Source organism: Crocodylus siamensis, chromosome 1 (assembly GCF_052110815.1).
Source record: "Crocodylus siamensis isolate JL-2025a chromosome 1, ASM5211081v1, whole genome shotgun sequence".
Lineage (NCBI taxonomy): Eukaryota > Metazoa > Chordata > Crocodylia > Crocodylidae > Crocodylus > Crocodylus siamensis.
Window position 1 is genome coordinate 257,829,581 of NC_143395.1, and position 23,620 is coordinate 257,853,200.

Here is a 23,620-nt window from a genome sequence, read left to right on the forward strand (position 1 = left end):
TAAGTTAGCCGCTCTACAGCATACAGAGCCCAGTCAGAGCAGCCTTGAGCAAGTAGATTGAGACACCATGTCCCCTGCCAGCCTGAGCTGCTACACATGAATAAACTCCGGAGCAATGTGCTATGGAGATTTTTGCTCCCGTGTACATGTTCAAATAGTGCTCCCAGGAGCAAAATACTCCAGAGCAATAAGCTATGGAGTTTATTTGTGCACATTAATCACACTTGTACACATGCCCACAAAGCTGCTGACAGATGTGATTTAACCTTTAACTTCACTTATGTTCTTATGCACTAATTAACTAAAACAGCAGAAAGCAGAGAACACCTTGTATAACCAATATGAGATGAGGATCCGTCCCTGTATTGATTTCATTGATGCTCTGAGAGCCCTTGGAATAGAAAAGAACCTTGCTTTGCCAGCCATTGCTGTGATTGGAGACCAAAGCTCTGGAAAAAGCTCAGTCCTAGAAGCACTGTCTGGTGTCGCTCTTCCTAGAGGCAGTGGTAAGAATTTACCTCATGACTTTCTATCTCTGAAGTCTCTGATAATTGCTGGACAGGTCTGTTTCTCTTTGGAAATGGCATACTTGTGAAGCTAATTTAGACCTTTACCATCCCATCATATGGAAAACATTACAACTAGAGCTGTGCAGAAAACAGAATTTCTGATTCACAGGAAATTCATCAGTTTTGGTATGTGAGCCCATTCTAAATTCACCAAATCTTAGACTTCATCATGAAACATTTTTTAAAGAAGAAAGGTTGGGGAAGGAAGTTAAACAAAACACTTAGTTTCAAACAAATTGATGCATTTTGTTCTGTTTAAACAAAAGTGAACATAAACATTAACCAAAAGTGAAAATGAACACTGAAATTAAAAGGTGTAAATTGTTTCAGTTTGTATACACCTTTTGGCAAAATAATCATGTTCTTTTTGCATTTTTTCCCATTAAAAGGTGTAAATTGTTTCAGTTTGTATACACCTTTTGGCAAAATAATCATGTTCTTTTTGCATTTTTTCCCATTAAAAGGTGTAAATTGTTTCAGTTTGTATACACCTTTTGGCAAAATAAACATGTTCTTTTTGCATTTTTTCCCATCAGAAATTTCTGATGAAAACCATTCTGTCAGAAAATTTATGATCAGCTGTACTTAAGACCATGAATCCAACCTGTCATTCAAAGTACACTTTTTCAGATAGGCAGGAAACAGGTTCTGATAAGTAAAAGAGAGTATTGGCAGTTCCAAAGGATGCTCATCATAATTCTTTGTATATAAGAGTAGGATCTGCAAACTCCAAACTAGCTGAAAAATACATAACTTCTCAGACATCACTTGGTCTTAATCATGTTTGCCATAACATAGATTTTCTGCTAGCATTATACTTGACCACACAGCCCAAGAATAATTTTAGGGAAATGTTCTTAATTCAGATAATACAAACATTTAGATGACTGCAAGATGTAAAGGGGACTTTGATGTTCAGTAGTGTTTCCATACCCTTACTACGTATATGATTCTATTCTGATCCAGTTTTTAAACATCTGTTTCAAATGTGTATGGCATCTGTAGTACATGGGCTTTAAACATATCTTTTCTTTTCAGAAATATTGCTAGTTCCAAAGGTATTGTCCATATTACAAAATTTGAAATATCTTTCAAATAAATATCACCTTCAAAATAGGAGAAATGATTTCGGTATTACCACTTCAAAGTGCAGCATATAAATAGGATGACTTCTCTTTTCATTGATCAATCAATATGCAACATATTTTTCCAGCTTTCACATATGGCACTGAAAAAGCTCTGTGGACAGCTATGAAGCTTTAAAGAGGGCAGCTATGAAGCTTATGCATACTACGGGAAGAATTATATTCTGTGGTGTTCTCTGTATGTATTAAAAGCAGCAAGTATGATCTCTAACGTGATTAATTCTACCTCTGAACTTCTATAGGTATTGTTACCAGGTGTCCTTTAGAACTTAAACTTAGAAAAGCACCTGAACAGGTGTGGAAAGGGAGTATTAAATACCAAGGTATGGAGGAGAAACTCGAGAATCCTATGCAGGTGGAGAAAGCAATAAGAAAAGGTATGTTCAATTTATTCCATTCTGATTCCATTGTATGTCTTTATTTTGTTTCTATGTTGTCCCCCACTAAATAGCCTCAGAACAGCTGACAATAAAAAAAGCCATAAAAACAAATAAAATAGTACAGGCAACCCCTGCTTAATGCTATTTTGCTATAACACTCATTTTAAATTGATACCTGATTTCACTTAGCACTCAGCAAGTTTTGTTATAATGCTCACAGCGCCCTGACCCAACAGCTGAACATTATGTAAAGTGCCATGAGTTACAACAGGGGCCTGCATGTCTGTCAGTGCCTGCTAAATGTTCATGGGATGGAATGCACAAAAGTTAGGCATCACTGCTCTGCACAATATGCTCAACCTACAGAAGATACAAAGTATGCGATTACTCTCCCATCCTCATACAGATCTAACTCAATATCTCTCACTTGAGATTGGTCATAACTATACTCAGTCTGTATTTATATGTATATTCTTTGACTATTTCAAGAAACAATGAAAAAACGATGAAGTCAGAAAAACCAATAACATATCCAAAAGTTTTTTCCAATTTATAAAATAGGTGTAAAAAATACTTATCTGCCTCCCAATGCTGTCAGCAAGTAACTAATGCTTGCAAAAACATTTTGAAGATGAGCAAAGATTTGTGTGAATGCTTAAAGCCAAATCCTACTTGAAGCCAACCCTATGAGATTTGCCATGAAGAGATCTCCAGGCAGGATTTGCTGCCAAATGCCTTCTTAAAAGAAAACCTGGAACAATATGTGTTTGTTATGTTCAACTCTGAAATTCCTTAAGATGAGTTTCTAAACTCTGTTTTTGTTGCTTTGTTCTTTTCCCCCTTGTAGCCCAGAATACAATAGCTGGTGAAGGAGTCGGTATTAGCCAAGAATTAATTTCCCTAGAGATCAGTTCCCCAACTGTTCCAGATCTGACCCTTATTGACTTGCCAGGGATTGTCAGAGTGGCTGTGGGGAATCAACCTACTGACATTGGAGAACAGGTAAAGCACATACATGTTCTTTTCTGGGAATCAGTTTGAGCTGTAGCGGTCCCATGCATGAGTTGCCTTAAACAGGAGGCTTTGCTGGAGGATGCAGATAGTACTATGTGGCATAGTTAATTATTTACAGACTAATAAAGAGCTAGTGAACATACAGAATGGTTCCTGGAGACAGAAAATGCTGGAAAGATTGCACTGTAGTACTGAGATACCCAAATCACTTCCGGTACAGGCAGAATGGAGGTCAGTACAGGTTAATTTCTCCTATTTCTCTAATTTAAAGCTAGCTTGGGCTTTTTACACTACACTGCAGCATGGAATACATGTTGGTCAAACCTGTCAGTGAAATTCAGCCAAAGGACAGCTCATACCTAAAGAAACCTCTCTCTCGTTTATTTATTATACTCTCTGATACTCATCTGAGGAGCAAGAAAATGACAGATTTGTTTCATTACTGACTGAGGCATCTTCCAGTGCTTCCTCAAATAGTGGTTCAGATTCTAACTTCAGAGTCCTCATGTATTTATATAGTAATACAAATGAGAGCAGAATTTGACCCATTTTCAGTTTTTTTCTGAACCCTATAGAATATTTTGTGAAGTGAAAAAAGATAATGCTTAACAAAGAGACTGACAATTTTCCTTAGTTAATTTTAGGAGAAAAGGTAACAGGAACTAATTTGTGTAATCCAAAACAAGTTATACCACAAGAGCAACACTAGTTGTTATGTAGCCCTACTGTTAATAATAGCTGAGGGCGGGATGGTGATGTACATTATACACCTCCATAACGTGGCAAAAAGTAGGCAAAGATTAATATTTTTTTTAATGAGAAGGTTCAGGAGTAGATACTGTAACATTAAAGAAAACGCAAGTGCAATTTCTTTATCAATCAAGAATTCAGGGCAGCAGTCATATTATTCTATGATAAAATTGCCATAGTAATTTTAAGACTACTTACTGTATCCACATTAAATTTGTTAGTGTGATATCACCTACACATTTCCATTGTCCTTGAGTGCCTTCATTCTCCAAAAAAAAAAAGGTAGGTAGAGCATTTTACTTTCAGGTTGTACAAGAAAATGGGGTTGAAGGGAAATATGAAAGACAAGGAAAAGAGTTACCAAAGCTCAAAGTAAGCAATTAACTTAATTAACTACATACAAGTAGATCTGTGTGAACCTTTGTCAACATGCAACACATTGACTTAACGTGAAATGAAGTCACCCAAATATCACATAAAATTTTTTTTATAACTTTCTCATGAAAATGCAAAGCAAAGACATAGTGCTTTCATCTGATGGACGTGCTTTCTAGATTTACACTTTTAGTCTGACAAATTAGCATCAGATAAATCTTAAATCTAACTTGTATATTGTTTCTGGTTATGCATTTTGATAATGGAAATGGTTGTCTTATACAACTATCACTTCTGAGAGTAAAATATAAGTAATATTTTCAACATTAAATAGATCGTTTACCCAGGCTGACATTTCACAAAGCTGATGAGACAGCAATCTGTCCTCATATATCCATAGTGTGTATAATATTCCATCTTGTCAGCGGAAGAAGTGACTGGTTATCCCCTGGAAATCATCATATGCTATATGATAACATTAACCATTATTTCATTTCTTTCTTATTATACTTTATTGCAGATCAAAACCCTAATTAAAACACACATTGTTAAACAAGAAACCATCAATCTGGTGGTGATATCTAGTAATGTGGATCTCGCAACAACAGAGGCACTGAAAATGGCTCAAGAGGTAGATCCTAAGGGGGAAAGAACTCTAGGTATGTTATAATTTCAAAAATGCAACTTAGGGAAGAAGTACGTTACATTTCATGGAGTCCTCTCGTCCTTTCCATCATGTCTCAATCTCAATCCGCTATACTAGAAAAAGAACAACCTATAGAAAATAGTATCAATTTTGCAAACAGGTAAAAGGTACGTCATAGGGATGGAATGTGAGATTTGTATTACTTTTAAATTAAGTTTAATAATGCAAATCCATATCACTTAGAAACATTTTAGAAAAGGGAAAAATGTTATCACAGGAAGACAGAAAAAGTCATTTCAGAATGACTTTAGAATATACTGTACTGTTCTACCTTGTACTTAGCTTGGATTCTTGTATTGAGTACTTGTAGAGTTTCACAGACATGATGGAGGGGGTTTTTTTAACCCAAAAGCTTGTCTCCAACTCATCCAGCTATTCAAGATGAGGCAATAATAGCTATTACCTCACCTAACCAACCTTGCCTCTTTCACATCCCCAAACCATCATGGCTTCAACAATACTGCAACTAAATACCTTGATAGATTTTCTCCATCTGTAATGTCTATGCTTCTCTAATGTTCTCATCATATTCATTCACAGGGATCCTGACAAAACCTGATTTGTTGGACAAAGGAACAGAGCACGCTGTGGTTGATATAGTACAAAACCGTGTCATCCTGCTGAGAAAGGGTTACATGATGGTTAAATGTCGTGGTCAGCAAGACATACAGAACAACGTGACCCTGGCTTCTGCAGTTCAGGAAGAGAGAAAGTTCTTCAAGAATCACAAATATTTTGGGTACTTTAACAACAAATGGCCTGATCTTTAAGTTGGTGGCAAGATTCAGACTGATTCGAGTGAGACTTCATTGGGGCCCATAATGAGCATTATACTTATTTTCCATTGTTATGTAGGATTGTTTTCCAGTGTGAGAGAGTCTGCACATCACATATTTTTTCTTAAACTGATCTACTTTTGAAGTTAAAGGTTAAGCTCCAATCTAGAAAAGAACATTTTGACTTTCAAGGACTTAAGTAGAACCAATAAAGTCAGGTCAAGCATGTATTTAAATTGTTTTGCTGAATTCAAAACAGTTCCTATCCCCTGGAAAGTATAACAAGACTTGCAGAAAAAGTATGGTCAGCTATTTCAGAAGAATACCATCCTCTGTAATAATTAATACATCAAAAGAAAGTGGAGGTCTCTTTATTTAAGTACACGTATGTAAATGTTTTTGGAAGGACGTTCCTGGAATATTGTTAGCATTCCTCAGCTTGATCAAAAGAAACAATCAACCCTTTTTATGTTTCAGAACTGTGTGAAAAAGACAATGCTCACTTTTTCTGCAAAAACAAATTTTGTCTATTCTTTACTCTTTTTCAGGGTTCTTCTGAAGGAAAAAAGGGCTACTATCCCCCTTTTGGCTGAGAAACTTACAAAAGAACTGGTGATTCACATCAGTGTAAGCTAAAACAGAAACTTTAGGCTTTTACATTGCCGACTATTAAAAACCTAAGAGTTGATGTCATAACTTGGAGGACAAGGCTTGTTGAAAATACTTCTGTAACTAGCTTTTAACTAACCTGACTTGACAGCAGTTAGGAAGTTTATCGAGCCTTTTACTGGGGATCAGGAGACCTGTAGTCTGCTCTCAGCTTTGCCATTAACTCAGGGTTGTCCAAGTGGCAGCCGAGAGGACACATGCAGCCCACAAAGGGTTAATGTTCAGCCCCCAGGTTTCTACCCAGCTGCTGCCCCCACTTATCTCTCTAAATGATGCTGCAGCTGGGGTCTCTAGGCTCATGCACCCCTCCCCCCCACCAACTTTCACTTCCTGTTCCTGCCCCAGGGTCAGAGTGGCCCAGTCCAGTGGTGCAGCAGCAGTATGCATGGCAGCAGCCCACACGAATGGTGCATAGGGCACGTGGCCCAGGGGCCACAGCTTGCATTAGTGCAGCTCCCAGGGTCTGGGGCCTGTGCAGTGTGCAGTCTGAAGACACCTTGATTTTAGGCAGCCCTGCCTTCAGTTTATGTGCTGACAATGGACATATCACTCAATCTTTTTCTGATTCAACTTTATCTCCTTTAAAGTAGGGATTATGATTGTGGAGTGGTCATAGAGTCCCAGTCCTCCACACTCACTACAGAGGACTAAAGGGAAATACTAGTGAGACAATAAACCAGGCTGGACAGCCCCTCTGGGGCACAGAAGAGTGGGGGAAGGAGGGGCAGATTATGACCCAGCCTACAGCTAGTCTAGGGCTGTGCAAAATAGCAGTGTTCCACTTTGACTTCCATTTCAACAGAACAGTGTTTTGTTTTGAGTTTTATTTCATCTTGAAAGCACTGTTCCGTTTTGCCCATAGGGGAAGCACCAAACAGCCTATAACTTTGTCATTTCTTACCTGCTTCTGATTAAACTTGCAGAGATGTTAGCCCCTTCTGAGGGCATGAAGCCTGTCAAGTTTCAAGGAGATAGGTGTAGGGGTTTCTAGGAAACTGTACCTCAAGCTGCTGCTAAGCAGGAGCTGGGGAGGAGGAGCAGCATCCTGTGATCCGGCAGGCAGATCAAGGGTCCGCACCCCCAGGAAGAGTCCAGTGAGCCCCTGCAGCCCTCCTGGGGTGCAGCCAGGCTCCCAATCTGCCTGCCAGATGACAGGAAGCTGCTTCTGCCACCTGAGACCCAGAGCTGAGGAACTGAGCCTGGCTGGGGAAAGTGCCTCCTGCCGCAGGGCTCAGTTCCCAGCAGTTCACAGTGCTGGGGAACTCAGCCCGGCTGGGGGAAGTGCTTCCTGCCACCAGGCTCTGTTCCCAGTACTGGAAAACTCAGCCTGGCTGGGAGAGGCACCAAGCAGGAGTGTAAGCACAGCACTGACTGATACTTCCATGTTTGGTAAGAGAAGTGATAAGACCTAGAGAAGGCTGTTGGACGTGCAAGAGCAGGAAGGGATATGTATATGTCTGTGGCCACTCAGAAATGTTCTAGTTTTCTGTCAAAGAATGGAGTTGTTCTGTCCATTCAAGAATAATTTTTCTTTTCCTCACTAGAAATCTTTGCCTGCATTAGAAAAGCGAATAAGTGAAGAACTTCAAAAAGCAACTGAAAAGTTACAGAAAAATTATGGGAGCATACCTGAGGAAGAAAGCGAAAAGATGCTGTTACTCATAAAAGTAAGTATAGGAATCACTGCTGGAGTTAATATATGAGGGCATTTGGCTCATGGTGTCCAGTTTGGACAAAGCTCTTCTACCTAGTTCTGTCTCTTTACTGTGGATCTTCCTATCCTTGAGTGGATAATGAACTGCTGAAAAATCCAACATTTCACCTTATATACACTAAGGGAGGATGGGGGAATCTGAAATGAATACCTTCAAAGATTTTAATGAACATATTCATAAGCATGTCTGAGTGTCTACAAATAGAACTGTATCCATGGGCGTATCGACACATGCATTAATGCGCCACTGCTACCTCTAATATGAAGTACTACATAAATACACAGTAGCCAATGCTAATGTGCAGTAGCAACGGCACAGTCTTTCTGTGATGCTTATTGTACAGTAGACTAATTCTACTATGCATCAGAGCATTAGCATGATTTTTGCCATCACACACTAATGCACAGTAGAATTAGTCTACTGGGCATTAATCATCTTGTGTAGATGTGCCCTGTCAAAGTTAACAATAAAATTAATGAAAGCAAGATAAAGTACAGCAGGTTGTCACTTCTTAATGCATTAGCCAAGCCAACCCCCTCTGAAGTCATCTGCCCCCTACTGGTATGGCTGGAAGATTGTTATTATGTCATTAGTGACCTCTATGAAATGAATTAGTGGTCTTAGCTATTTTCAGTAGACAAATGTCTATATTAAAGAAAATGCAAACCTTACATATCATATCTTTGTTAGCACTCTTGTAAAAAGAAACTAACAATTAAATGAGCTTTGACAGTGGGCTCTGCACTCCCTTGCTTATCTAAAGCAAGACTGAGGCATTTGGGCAAAGTGAAGAGGAAAAGCTGTCGGATCGCAGAAACATTTTCAAAAAATTCCAAATTCCCCCCAATGTATAATTTCTAGTCCTGAAGCTATTTTTTTAACTTACTGTTTGTAACCAGAAAAATAAATATTATGGGGAATTAGATTTTCACAGAAATGCCATATGAAGAGGACCACTTTTAGCCAATAGGCAGAAGGCAGGGCAGTGTGGCACCTTAAGGACTGATTCTTCAAGCCAATGGTCAATATAAATAGTGTGTTTTCATCCTTCTCTCCTGTTGGGTATGCTTCATTTTGTATAAAGAACTTGAGTATTCATTGAGTCAGAGGCAAGAATTTAGGTAAGTATGTACAGTATATGCAATAGTGTTTCTAGTGAGGGAAGCTGCAGTGGATTTGCAGAAACGAGGTATCCAAAGCAGAAAAGAAATATAACTGAAATTTCCAGAGAAAAAACACTTTAACTGCAAATGACTGAAGTCCTACTGAACATGCATATAAATTAGTTCTGCTGAAATGTTAAAACTGTCCAAGATTCTTTTTTAATTTCATAATTTATTTTAATCTCGTTATAGAAAATAAAATGTTTTAATACAGACATCACAAATCTAATTCATGGAGAAGAAGACTTATATGAAAATGAAGTCCGAATGTTTTCAAAAATCCGCAAAGTGTTTCAAGAATGGGGGAAAATACTGGATGCCAAGTCAAAGAGAGGTAAGTACAGAGGAACGGCAGCTGAAGCTGCTCAGAAACGTTCAGTTGCATTGATCTGGACTGAAATTGTATGAAATTTAATAGACTATGTTAAGCTGTTAAACAAATGATGCTTAGATGCCTGGAGAAAGATCCCAGAGAGTAGAGATGGTGCACTGTGTTGAAAGTAACAGATTTCCCCCTAGCTCCACTGAAGTCAATGGAGCAAAGAATATGTATAGGATTGCAGAACCTACACCAAGATGCTTCCTCTTTTTTCCTTAGCCTATGGTTCAAAGTTTGGGGTAGCCATTTGTGGGTTCCAAAACAACTGCAGGCATCAAAAGAATAAACCCTTTTTACAAATAAATCAAGCTGCTAATTGCTTACTGAATTTGAACCTGAAACTATGAAAATGACTTGTACAAATACACCATTAGTAGGGACTCAAAACATTTCTCTGTATTTCAGAATACCTACTTTGCTTTCTGTTGGTAAATATGTAGTGCTTCTTTCTATCTAGCAGCTCCTCTTCACATAACACTTTTTGTTTCTTGATGCATTTCTCCATTCATACGACTAAAATTAATTATAAATTAGTAGTTGTGAAATAGAGGTGCATGCCACTAAGAGATAAATTCATTTAGCTATAGGCATATTAATTGACTAATCTGTCCATCATGAACCCATAACCCATTAATCTGAAAGTATTACAGGAGTGAAAAAAAAGGTAAGAAAGTATGGAACAGAAGGAAATAGCAGACAGGGAGAGGGGCCATCTAAAAATGGCAGGAGCACACAGCAAGTAAAAAACTGTAGTTTCTTGGTAATGTTATTTAGTCCCCTTCCCAATTAGTGAAAGTTACATGTATATGTATATGGGAACTGCACTTGTATTCCAAGTAAAATGGAGATATTTATGCCTGCTATTTCCTTGATATTGTGATTTGAGGTCCATATATAAAAAATATTGTGTATGAGGCAGGTATTTGTGCTTACAAAACTTAAGTGACTGCAAAATTCATTTAATGATCCTAATGTCAGTAGATCATGAAAGAGCTAGAGAAAATAATAAAAATAACAGATAAAGTGAGCTTCATATGGTAAAATATGTTAGAAGATGTTCATGTGTTGGCTGACCAATTTAACAAAACCCTGCATACCTCGCTCCTAAATCTCAAACTGCCATCCGAATGACATTAAACTAGGCTTTTACATCTGCATTGTATGTGTATAAACTCATACATTTCTGGTATGTCTTAGAAGTTGTGAAGAAGGGTCCCGTAAGAACTGATGATTTGTTATCTCCCTCCTCCAGTTGCTCATGATTATACTATAATTCCATAATCCACCCATACTCCATCAATTCCCTAAGAAGAATTTTTATTCAAATCAGGGGTGCTCCATCCAGATTTGGTGGTAGGGGAGTCATGGCACCATTCCCCTGCTGCCATTAATTCCAGACTCAAAGGGAAACCTGTGCACTGGAGAACATAGTTTCATAGCCACATTGTTAGGGGCTGGAAGGGACCTTACAGATTATTGGGTCCTACCCCACTGCACTTGGGCAGGAAAGACTGCTGGGATCAGAAGACCCCAGCAAGATGGGCATTAAGACGCTGTTTGAAGATGGCTAGGGTGGATGACTGTATCACCTCTGAGTGGAGCCTGTTCCAAACCCTCGGTACACAACTTGTAAAAAAGATTTTCCTTATGTCTAGCCTGAAGCAATCTTCAATCAATTTGTACCCATTATTTCTTGTCCTCCCCTGGGGGGGGCCTTGGTGAATAGATGCTATCCCAGGCCTTGATGTACACCCCTGATTATACTTGTAGGCTGCCACCAAGTCCCCTCTGAGGCTTCTCTTCTCCAGGCTGAACAGTCCCAAGATCTTCAGCCTCTCCTTGTATGACCTGGTCTCAAGGCTTCTGATCATGCGTGTGGCCCCTCCTTTGGACTCTCTCAAGTTTCTCCACATTCTTCCTGAAACACGGCGCCCAGAAGTGGATGCAGTGTATCAGCTGCAGTTTCACCAAGTGAGAGGATGACATCCTTAGCCCTGCTTGAAATGCCTCGGTAGATGCATGCCAGTGTTTGATTAGCTCTGCAAGCTACAGCATCATTTGGTGGCTCATGTTCATTTGTTGTCTATCACGACACCCAGGTCTCGTTCAGTTGTGGTGCTGGCAAACGTAGCACTGCTGAGCTTGTAAGTGTGTTGTGGATTATTTCTCCCTAGATGGAGCACTTTACATTTCTCTGCATTAAACGACATCAGGTTCAGGTCTGTCCACCTCAGGAACTTATCCAGGTTGGCCTGTAATGCCAGCCTGTCTTCAAGTGTGACCGTATTCTCCCATAGTTTGCCAGTTCACGTTCAATACCTGAATCCAAATCGTTGATGAACATGTTGAAAAGCACTGGTCCGAGTACTGAACGCTGAGGGACACCACTGGTCACCTTCTGCCATGACGACTCAGTTCTGTCCATCAATACTCTTTGGGTCCTACCATGGAGCCAGTTACCTAGCCACTGGACCATAAAGTAGTCAAGGCTGCATTTTCTCAATTTTACCATGATGACATCGTTGGAGACTAGGTCAAAGTCCTTTTTGAAGTCCACGTATATGGCATCAACCTCACTTCCCTTATTCAGATGGTGAGTTAGCTGATCATAGAAGGAAATGAGGTCTGGCATGATCTGCCTGTAATGAAGCCACATTGGCTATCCTTCAGAATACAGTAACTGTTCTGTTAACTGGCATCTTACAAGCCGGCATGCTCAATTAACCAGCATGCTGGCTTGTAAGATAAAGTGAAACCAGAAGTGCCCACCGTGGCACTTCCGGTTTCTCTAAGCCCCCACGGCCCGGGACAAAGCAGCCTGTGCTGCCGAGCCCCCATGGCCCAGGGGCATGACAGGCTGTGCAGGGCCCGCCTCCCTGTCCCACAGGGCCCGCAGGAGGAACGGCGATGCCGCAGGAGGGGCAGCGGGACACCCCAGATGCAGTGGGAGAAGCAGCGGCCTGGGCCACTCAATTAACCAGCATATTTTGTTATCTGGCATCCCCCATTCCCAGGGGATGCCAGATAACAGAGCTTTTACTGTACTGACTTCTGTTAGCCTGTCTGTAATGGATTCTTTGATAATTTTTTCCAGGATTTTGCCAGGGATTGAGGTCAAACTGATTGGCCTGTAATTTCCTGGGTCCTCCTTTCTCCCTTTCTTAAAGATAGGCACCACACTGGCCTTCTTCCAGGCTTCTGGGACCTCTCCCAAGTGCCACAAGTCTTCAAATAACTTTACCATATATTGCGCAATGACATTAGCCAGTTCTTTTAGAATTCATGGGTGTGGTTCATCTAGTCCTGCTGACTTGTAGATATTTAGCCTTTGTAGGTGCTCCCCTGCAAGATCTATGCTAATTATGGGAGGCTCACCCTCACCATGATCATCCTGTATCCTGTCAAGTAGGCTAACACCCTTGGACTTGTGGAATACCAATGTGAAGTATTCATTCAGGGGATTGGTTTTGTCCTGAGTGTTGGTTATCACTCGTCCCATTTCATTCATCAGGGGTCCTAAGCTTTCCTTATTTTTTCCAGCTTCCTACATATCTAAAGAAGGACTTTTAGTGGTCCTTGATTCCAGTTACCAATTTGTATTTGGGTGGTGCTTTTGCTGTCCTGATCTGCTCCCTACATGTGTGCACTGTTGTTAAGTATGCCTTTTTGGTATTTATTCCTAACTTTTGTCCCTTGTAGGCTTCTCATTTTAATTTCAGAAGGTCCATGACTTCCCTGTTGAGCCAAAGGGGTCTTCAGTGTTTGCAGGGCCAGGCAGAGATTGTATGGGACTCTGGGGCTTCATCCTGGCATGCAGGGGCAACTTGGGGCCCAGCAGCCCATTCTGAGTGAGCAGGGCCTAGCGAGCATGTTGGGGAGTTATTGAGCCCCAATCTCAGCATGCAGAACATGGGGCCGAATCCCAGTTTGTGGCCCCAGGCAGGGGAAGCACAGGGGCCCTGGGCCTAATCAAGGCATGCATGGGTAGTAGAGAGCCTGAATTGGTGCACAGAGCCCAGAACTGGCTTGGGGCCCACCTGGACCACTGGGACTCAAGTCCAAGACAAGGATTGCTTTCTCCATGTTGACTGAGGGAAAAAAAAAACTTGTTTTGGACTCAAGTAACTGTAGTCCATTTCTGTTAGTTGTGGGGTACCAATATTATTTAGCATGGTTAAATTCCTCTAGTAGTGACAAGGCTTTAGTGATAGTGGTGCTAGAATGTATGTAGAATCTAGTCATGGCTTAGACATGCTGTGATGTGGCTGTTGGGTTTTTTTTTTACCTTTCCCTGAAGCACCAGATATTAGTTACTTCTGGAATGATGTCAGGCTTAATGGACCAGTATTCTGATCCACCACAGGATTAGCTTCCTTTTCCTTTAGTTTCTATGCTTTTCTGAATGACCACAATGCCTCAGCCTTAGAAACAGCAATGGCATATTTTGCATCAGTCTTATAATGCATACTGGGTACATCAAGATGAGACATTTACTGCAAAGCTGCCTAATTAGCTCCACAGTAAAGTCTCAGAATCTACATGTGTGGCCCTCTTAGACTACAGTAAACTAATAAAATGCTGCTGTAGGATAGTACTTGTCAACACAATTACTATCCTGCAGTGGCGTTATTTACTCCACTTCAGTGTATATGTAGATGCTGATGGGGCTGGCTTCAGTGTAGGGGCTACCTGCCAGTTAGCCCTGTACTGAAGCACCCTTGCACTCCAACCAGCCCCTCCACAGTATGCTGAGCCAGGTCAGAGCAGCCGCAGGGTGACGGACTGGCCCCCTAGGGCTCCTGCTAGCTAGGGCTGCTCCAACCCAGCTCAACATGCTGTGGCACAAACTGAGCCGGAGTTTATTCATCTGAATGAATAGCACATGTAGACATGCCCACTGTGCATTAGCTCTTTTAATCTAGTGGTTTTTAATTTTTGGGGGGCCTTGTACCTCTTTACCTGCACAGTATTGCTGCTCTAACCCCCTACAGCAGGCATATCTGTCGACACCTGTGTTAACTCATGGCAACACTATGGCTCACCAGGCACTGACCAATCAGAAGTAGGGATGTGTGAAATTTTGCCGGCAAAATTGGAATGAAACAAAGGCCATCGAAATAGCCTCTAAACAAAATGAGGCTGACTGAAATGTTTTGAAAGTTGAAACATTTTGACTGTAGGCTGGGGACAGGAAGTCAGTCCAGCTGGCCTGACTTCCCATCCTCAGTGCAAGATCTGGCAGGGGGTGTGAGGCAGCCAAGCGGGGCTGCTTCCTGGTACCCCATACTAGATCACACCAGGGGCAGGAGGCAGCCTGGCTGGGCTGCTTTCCCGACCCTGTACTTGAATATGCAGGGGTGGGAGGCAACCCAGCAGGCCAATGAAGTGCGGGGGTCAGGGAAGCAGCTCCACTAGGCTGCCTCCCACCCCAGTGTGATCAAGCACAGGGGTCGGGAAAGCAGCCCAGCTGGGCAATCTAGCACAAGGGATGGGAAGTCAGCCCAGCTGGCCTGACTTCCCATCCCCAGCGAAACTCAACACAGTGGTGAAACAGCCTTTCTGTTTCGACAAAATGAAACAGGACATGTTTTGACTCTAAATTAAATTCAAGACAAAACACTGTTCTGTTGAACCGGAGAAACTCAAGGCAAAATAGAACGATGCTGTTTCGCACAGCCCTACTCAGAAGCTCTACTGCCTTTATTAAAATTTAGGCACGTACACCTTGCTTATTGTTTACTGTGTATCCCTAGGGGTATTTGCATCCCAGTTTGAAAACCTCTATTTTAGTCAAAAGCATCTTTAGAACAAAGACTTAAGCTTCTTTTTAAAACGGATTGTTGTGCTTATTAATTAATTAATTAAAATAATGTTGTTTTTAATGTTATAGTAAAAAAAGCTATACAAGAGGATGTGTGGAGATTTGAAAATCAGTATCGTGGAAGAGAACTCCTGGGTTTTATCAATTACAAGTCATTTGAGGACATTATAAAGAAGTATATCAGGGAACTAGAGGGACCTGCCCTTGAGGTCTTAAGCAGAGCAATTGGTGAGTTTCATTTACTAAGTTTATTCAGAGCTTCAGAAGTATTAGTCCGTCTATGTTTTGATTGATGTGGCAAGAGTTGCCACATCTTGGCACATGTACTCAGGACACTTCATGGAGGGAAAAATGAATATGTAACAAACTGATTTCACTAACTGATTCTTCTTTGTCAAGATTTCAAATCTCTGTGCATGACCTTCAGATTTTGACAGAGCTATTTTCAAAATGTTCAGTAATTTTTGAAAAAAATAGAAACTTAACGTGATAAGAAAATTATATCAATCCTATGGTATGATGGAATTAAAATTGTATTGGATAAGCCTAGCTATGTAGTAATGTCATTTGGATCAATTAAGGAGACTGACTAGTTTTCTTATTTATCAGACTGCTGCCATCATTTTATGTTTTTCTTTTCCCCTCAGATATTGTTGGACAGTCTTTTACAGAAGTCGCCACAGCTAATTTTCAAGAATTTGTCAATCTTATCAAAGCTGCTAAGGTGAGATAAAAGGCCACAACAATACTGAACGGCCTTTTATTGAGCACATTTACTCCTTTACTCTTGGTCACTTTCTAATTTAATTAATTTTCCTTAAGCAACATATGTAATCCTACAGATGCTTACCATATTCAAAAAGTAATAAATAACAAAGAAACCTAATAGAAAAAGTTTATTTGCAGAAATACTGAAAGTGTTTATACCCTCCATTGATATATAATACACCTTTCCCCAGTTAGATGAATGGGCTGCACCATATTACACCCTCACCTACGGGTGGGGATAGTTGTAAAGATGTGTACATGAAAATGACTCCTAATCTGCTGTTGACACTCTTTCCAAAGACATCTATTTTGAGGAAGAAGGGCAAACCTTACATGATGCTGTGGTCACCCAAATGAGCTAGCTGATGTCTTTGTATTTGGATAACATCAAGGCTGTAATGACCATAATTCAGTCATTCAGTTTCTGCTCAAAATGAAACAGAGCTGTAATTAAACTGCACTGGCTTAGCTGGACTCAAACTGCCAGTCAGTTATTTAACTGACAGGAAGGCTTGCTATGAAATCTAAATCAGGTTATATCAGAGGAATGACCTTTTGGTAGAACACCAAGGTTGACAGACTGCAGGCATCTACTTATTCTAAGTCAGACTCAAGACACTTTACGGACCCACGTGGGAGGTGTGTGAGTCCAGAGCAGGGACAGAAATGTGTTTGTGTCATGTTGAGAAAGAATATGATAGTACTGGCCAACACTGCCAATATCTGCTCAATGGCAAACTGGTTGTCAGCAGCAAGGCCTGGTTGTTGGTTAGTAGCTTCTGAGAGTTTTCTTCTCCATCTTCCTTCACAGGGCAGAATTGAAGACATTAAAATGCAGCAAAGAGAAGAAGCTAAAAACATGATCCAAACCCAATTTAAAATGGAGCAGATTGTATACTGCCAGGACAATTATTACAAAAACGCTTTAAGAGATACCAATGTTAATGTTGAGGAAGCACTCAAAACTCTGACATTCCAGGATGTTAATGGAATTGTTCCAAACAGGAGCCTATCCACTGTTGACCTGGCTCATCACCTGGAGGCATACTTCAAGGTGAGTTTCTGGATTCCTGTAATAGCAGTTCCTATTTCATTCTAAATTCAACAGTATATAATGTTCATCCAGTCCCACTGCAGTCAAGAGAAGGGGTTCTCTTTTGGTTTTAAGAATATGGTGATACCAACAGGAAGACAGCATATGTAATCTCCCACTTGATGTACATGCACATCTGTCAGACTTAACTAAAACCTTAAGCAGCCAATGGAAAAAGATCATGGGCATATTCTGGGGTGACCAGAAAGGTTGGGGAAGGAATATACATACTACACAAGTAGTTTATTGGCTCACTCTGTAACAGGAAGTTGTGAAAGCAGAGGGCTCCTTCATCTTGAGCTTCCTTTTTCAAGCTACTTCTTGCTATTGATCTTCCTCTCAAATTATACCAGTTTCACCATCAAAACTTAAACAGTCCCTGAATTCAGACCTTAGCCATAAAAAAGAGGTCAGAACTCTGGTTTTAAGCTGATTCTCAACCTATTCTGTAAGCTGGTGTCGCCAGCTGAATCTAGCTGCTGTGGCATTCACTTAGACACCTAACTGTATTTTTGGAGTACAATTAAGCTAAAAAATGTGCATCTATCAAATGCTGAATACAAATACTGAATATAGTTTGTTACAAGAAGCAGTGAAAGACTTATCTTCATGAAAGCAAAATGGAAACTAACATCTTGCTGTAATTATTAAAATGGGGTATTCTGGAGGCAGATGCCATCAAATTGGATGCAGAGAAAATAAAGTAGAGTTTGTTTTTGTGTCACACATCCGTGTGGTTTCCTAAAGCGAGTCAGACTGTAATGGATTACATATTAGTCAAAGTAGTGAGTTAGCAGTTAAGAGCCTTGATACTCTCTCCTATATGACACAAAGCCAGGTATATGAAGAGTAAACTTTTCAAAAGTGATCAACCCCTATTTTCAACAGTGACAGGCACTTGAAGTTGAAGTCTCAGAGGAAGCAAGTGGAACTTGAGTACATAAGTTGCTCAGACTACAACCCATTGCCTTTCAACAGGACTTATATTGTTAGATGTCTGCCACTTTTGAACATGGGGCCTCAGCTATTAAATCAGTAAGCATCAGGTTTTAAAGACACTATGTTCACATTTAAATCCTCTGAAGTCCTGTTTAGCATCTGCCGAAATCTTGAGGGTGCCTAAAATCTGTGAGCAGCTAAAATACCAGGACTGAAGTTTCATAGGTACTTAAAAGTCTGCTTCTGAGTATGCTAAGAAATAGCTAAGCCCTGAGAGTACTGGGCAACTAGGTGCCAAGCTTAGGGTTTCCATACTTCATTTAAAAAAAAAAGAGAGGACATCTGTTGGCGGGGGGAGGGCAGTGATATGCCTGTGCCCTGCCTCTCTGTCCCTTACTGCCAAGCCACAGCCCCCTCAGCCCTGCTGCTGCCCCTCATTCGCAACCCACAGTACTCTGCACCCCCCAGACCATGTTGGTATCCCTCACTCCCAAACTGCAGCCCCCGCCATGCCTGCTGATATCCCTCACTCCCAAGCCACAGCCCTGTGGCCCTGCCTGTGCTCCACGCTCCCCACCCACAGTCCCCCCACCCCCCTGGTGCCTGTAGGTCCCAAGCCACAGCCCCCCCAGCCCTGCTGGTGCCCCTCACTCCTGACCTACAATCCCTTGCCCCCCCAGCCCTGGCAGTGCCCCTCACTCTCAACCTGCAGCCACCCCCCTTGCGCACGCACGCACACACAATCCCCAGCCCTGGCCCTCCTACACCCATCCCCCACAGACGTACCTGCCTGCAGCTGCTGGGGCATGTGCACAGATGCACATGATGTCTCTGCCTCCACTCTCCCCACCCCCGCTCCCCACAGCCCCAAGCAGCTCCTTGCTAGGGCAAGCCAGGAAGTGCCAGGAAAAAATTTGATGCTAAGCACAGGTGGAGCAAAATCCCAGACATTTGTTGATATTAAAAATAAATAAATAAAAAACACCCAGATGGAGATGGGAGGACCCAAAATGAGGATATGTCTGGGCAAACCCAGATGTATGGTAACCCTAGCCTAGCTAATGCCAAAGCCCTATCAGGATCCACAAGTTAAAAGTCCCCCCACCCACATTGGTTCCAATTTGCTTAGAGGGTCCAATTTGATAGGTGTTTTTAGAAAACACCTACCCACTCAAAACATCTTCCCACACAAAATACGGCTGCCAAGAAAGGAGGTGACGATGTTGCCCTTCTTATTAACTAAGTCTCTCCCCATCAATGGTTTGGGCATAGGCCAATTCAGTTGCTTGCTTTGCCTTATTCAAAGTAGGACTTTTCATTTCAGATCACTATGAATCAGGAAGAGCAGAGATTTGAACCAGTATCCCTAGATTTCTGTTCTTCATTGCTCCTAGTCCTGTCCCTTATAGCCACAGGGAAAAGTCCATCTCTAGCCTCTCTATAATCACCTTTCAAGTATTAGAAGACTGCTATCAAATCTCTCCCTGCCCAGTCCTCTCTCATAAATCATGCTTTCCATTCTCTGCTAGACTCCTTCCAATCTGTCCACATCTTTCATAAAATGGGGCCCAAAGCTGGTCACAGTGCTCCAGGTAAAGCATCACCAGTGCTGAATGGAGTGGAAGTATCATTGCTCTCAATTTGCAAGTGGCGCTCAAAATGAAAGCTCAAAAACAGCAATGAAATGGAATTTCCAACCTTCAACTAAATACTTTTGGGCATCTTTACACATGCTATGGGGTGGGGAGGGCACCTTAATTAGTGGCTCTCAGGAGCTGCTCTAATTAAGTGTATTCAGCACCCTGCGCTTCAAAATGACAGCAGGGATGCTTTTACTAAAGCTCGTTCGACTTGCAACTGAAAGGACTAAAGTGCCAGACTATCTTTTAGATAAGACACTTTTGAACATATTCTGTTTGATGGATAGGCTTCCAAATTGGATTCTATTAACAGTAAAATTATTTATAAAATGTTATTTATTAGATAACCCTCTACTACAAAATTAATTTCATTGTATAAAGGACATAGCAGTAACTAGTATAATTGGTGTTTATATTCCTGAGGAAACCTGTGGTTAAAATTTAGAGCAAGTCTCATTCTGTCTTTTAAAATAGATAAAAACGAAAACATGGCTCTTGGATTTCATCATTTCCAGTCTAATTCCTGAGGTTAAAAATCACTTGATGAAATTTGAAGAGTGCAGCTTTCTGTTATTTCTTACTAACTTTGGATATCTAAAGTTGCTGTCCTTTCCTCTCTTTACTAATTAAATTATGTAATTATCTCTTTTCAGGAAGCAGATCATCGCCTGTCCAGCCTAATTCCTCTCATCATTCAGTCCTTCACCATTCGGGACTATGGAGATAAACTCCAGAATGCAATGCTGCAACTTCTGCAAGAAAAGCAGCTATTAGACTTCCTGCTCATGGAGCACAAAGACACAGCTGCAGAGAAGAATTTTCTCACTCAACAAGTTAATTCCCTCAGAAAAGCCCAGCTTGACCTACTAAAACTCTCTGCCTGATAGCATTGGTGACTTCCTCAAATCACAGTCCTTTTACCAACAATACGTGTAGCAGAGCATTGTAAAACCTTTTCCAGTCACAGACCTAGCACTAAAATCACAAATAATTGCTTAGTTTTGACTTAGTTTACATATATTGAGCGTGGGCTCATCTGTGAACTATTCAGTTGGTCTTGGAGTACCTAGATAAAATTTGTGAATAAATTTCGTCAGGAATTGTCTCAGCTTCTCTCTCGTAACTATCAGAAATATTCCCAGTTTGTTTTAGCAAGCTGGGGACCAGGGGCTCTCATCAGCGCAATGCCAAGATGCCGGTGTACCAACACTTATAAATCAAAGCCTTGCAATACCTTAAAGCCGCGATCATGCCCGAGTTCCCGGCCCTCTGCTCTCGCAGGGACTGTCGCAAGCGGGGTTCTCTTTTCGCAGCGGGTCGCAGTTGTCTTCTTTTGTACTGATACCACCCGGGGCTTCATTGGAAAGCCCGTGTTATGTTGTATCCATTTACGCGCTTGTTATCGCTGTAGGGACTGCTGCGGACAGGCGAACCGCACACCCCGGATGTCTCATCTGGAGGGCGCTGCTTCCGGAGCTGCGGGGACGCCACGTGCGTGCCCCAGTGCCTCCGCCCGGCGCTGCACGCACGTGGCGTCCCGCCCCGGCTAGGCGGCCGCGCCCAACGCCGAGGAGCGGCCCGGCCCCACCTCGCCTCGCCTCGCCTCACCTCACCTCACCTCGCCTTGCCTCCAGTGCTGCTGAGCGCCCCCGCTGCGGCCCGAGCCTGCGGAGCCCTGGCACAGCCCCCGCTCCCCGCCCGCGGCGCCTCCTGCGGCTGCCTTCCTTCTCGTCTCTCTTCCTAGCTCTCTCTCAGCTCGTCCTCTCTTCCCCACCATCACAACAAGCTTAACCAAAAAGAAGGCCCACGAGCACAGGTGGTACGTGAAGTTTTATTGATTGTCCCCAGGCTTAGAATATTTAGAAACCCTGGTATTTACTATTAAAAAGAGCAACATTTATGGTTCTTAATTGTATGAATATGCACTGTGTCCTGCCGTGTACCCTTCACCCCAGTTTTGTCTGGTGTCGCCACGCTGCAGCACCTTGCGGATTTTTTTCAGTACTCTGCCCAAAAATGTTGCCTGCCCCTGGTTTGCACTACCTCTTTTCCAGTCTACAGCTGGTTTATATGGCTACCATAGCTGATAAAACAATGTTTTATGATTACTACTTGTTTTGATGTTTCATAGTTTTCAGGGTCGGAAGGGACCTGAGTAGATCATGTCGTTTTAATGCATAGTCTGTTACCTATGCGTATGAAAAATTTGCTGGTGGTACTTAAGGCTGTGTCATTTCAGATTGGTGGCATTTGGCCTCCCAGAGTTTGGGAACTGCTGCCCTAGCAGAATTGCCCTAACAGGTTTGCTTGATTAGTTGAATGACTTTTGCAAAGGGGACTGTTAAGAACAGGTCATTAATGGGCCATTGACTCCTTTGCTGTCTGAATAGTAATTCCAGTGATACCCTGCCCCCACCTCTGCCTGCAACAGCTGGGATAGAGGGGAGCAGTGTCCCAGATTTCATATTGTCCCATGTAGTCACCCTAGCTGTGTATATCTTTGTTTTGGGATATGGCTTAACCAGAGAACTTGGGGAGTGGATAGAACTGCTAATTATCATTGTGTTTTAGGGCCAGGACAACTGCAACTCACAGTAGCAGAAATAAGGGGCCACTGGTGGGCTGGGCACCCCTGGGCATTGTCAACCTGTGATGGGAGCAATCAACTCTACAACAGCAAAGGCATCTGGAAGTAATGGCCCCTCAGGCCAGTGGGACTCCAGGTACCCTAAGCATGCTAGAACTTCCTGGAGGAATCTGGTGACCCATGATTTGATAGACATTACGGCTGGAAGGGACCTCAGAAGATTGTTGAGTCCAGCCAGCCAGAGGCAGGAAGGAAGTCAGCTGGGGTCAAAGGATCCCAGCAAGATAAGATAAACATCCAAACGTCTCTTAAAGGGGTCCAGAGTAGGTGCTTGTACCACCTATGGCGACAGTCTGTTCCAGGCCTTGCGGGGCTCAGACAGCAAAGAAGTTCTTCCTTATGTCTAGCCTGAAACGGTCTTGGAAGAATTTGTGACCATTTGACCTTGTCATCCCTTAGGGCGCTCTCTGGTGAACAGGCATTACCCCAGATCCTGATGTACACCCCTTATATACTTATAGGCAGCCACAAGTTCCCCCCCCTGAGCTGGTGCTTCTCCAGGCTGAAAAGTCCCATGGCTCTCAGCCTCTCATCCTAAGATCTATTCTCCTGCCCTCTGATAATGTATGTGGCTCTCCTCTGGACTCTCTCAAGCTTATCCACATCTTTAAATCATGGAGCCCAGAGCTGGATGCAGTACTCCAGCTGCGGCCTCACCAAGACCGAGTACAGTGAGAGGATGACATCCTGGGATTTGCTAGAGAAGCCTCTATGGATGCAAGCCAGAGTTTTGCTCACTTTACCAGCTGCAGCTTCACATTGGTAGCTTATATTCATCTTCTGGTCAATCATGACCCCCAAGTCCCTTTTGGCCATGGTGCTAGCAAGTATGGCACTGCCGAGCCTATGAGCATGCTGCAGGTTTTTCTTCCCAAGGTGGAGCACCTTGCGTTTTTCAGTGTTGAAAGCCATCAGGTTTTCGTGCACATATTTTCTGAGCCTGTTAAGGTCGGCCTGGATCACTGTCCTGTCCTCAGGTGTGGATGCTTTACCCCAAAGTTTGGTGTCATTGATGAACTACATTGATGAAGGGTAACAATTCTCCCTCACCCTGGTGGTCCCATACTGGGG

The 23,620-nt window shown here is 42.2% G+C and overlaps 2 protein-coding genes across 3 annotated transcripts in view; both read left to right on the forward strand.

Annotated features, from left to right (window-relative positions):
- Positions 1-262: 262 nt before the first annotated feature.
- On the forward strand, positions 263-20,969 carry LOC149874397 (interferon-induced GTP-binding protein Mx1-like). The gene is made up of 12 exons (XM_090060987.1): positions 263-506; positions 1,957-2,091; positions 2,942-3,096; positions 4,754-4,892; positions 5,480-5,678; positions 6,264-6,342; positions 7,929-8,051; positions 9,455-9,596; positions 15,532-15,690; positions 16,110-16,186; positions 17,042-17,284; positions 20,556-20,969. Exons 1-12 carry the CDS (start codon positions 347-349, stop codon positions 20,784-20,786), a joined length of 1,842 nt encoding a protein of 613 aa, XP_089917113.1. The 5' UTR covers positions 263-346; the 3' UTR covers positions 20,787-20,969.
- A 168-nt stretch (positions 20,970-21,137) lies between these two features.
- Positions 21,138-23,620, forward strand: part of LOC149874398 (interferon-induced GTP-binding protein Mx1-like) — a 40,858-nt gene continuing 38,375 nt past the window's right edge. For both annotated transcript variants that reach the window (XM_090061000.1, XM_090061010.1), the window contains exon 1: positions 21,138-21,721. The gene's annotated coding sequence lies outside the window, so the exon portion shown is untranslated. The remainder of the gene's footprint in view (positions 21,722-23,620) is intronic.

Excerpts from the sequence above, each read along its gene's own strand:
- LOC149874397 (XM_090060987.1), top strand. The coding sequence starts at position 347 with ATGAGGATCCGTCCCTGTATTGATTTCATTGATGCTCTGAGAGCCCTT. Across the intron at positions 2,092-2,941 it reads GGAGAAAGCAATAAGAAAAG|CCCAGAATACAATAGCTGGT; the intron begins GTATGTTCAATT and ends TCCCCCTTGTAG. Across the intron at positions 3,097-4,753 it reads CTACTGACATTGGAGAACAG|ATCAAAACCCTAATTAAAAC; the intron begins GTAAAGCACATA and ends ACTTTATTGCAG.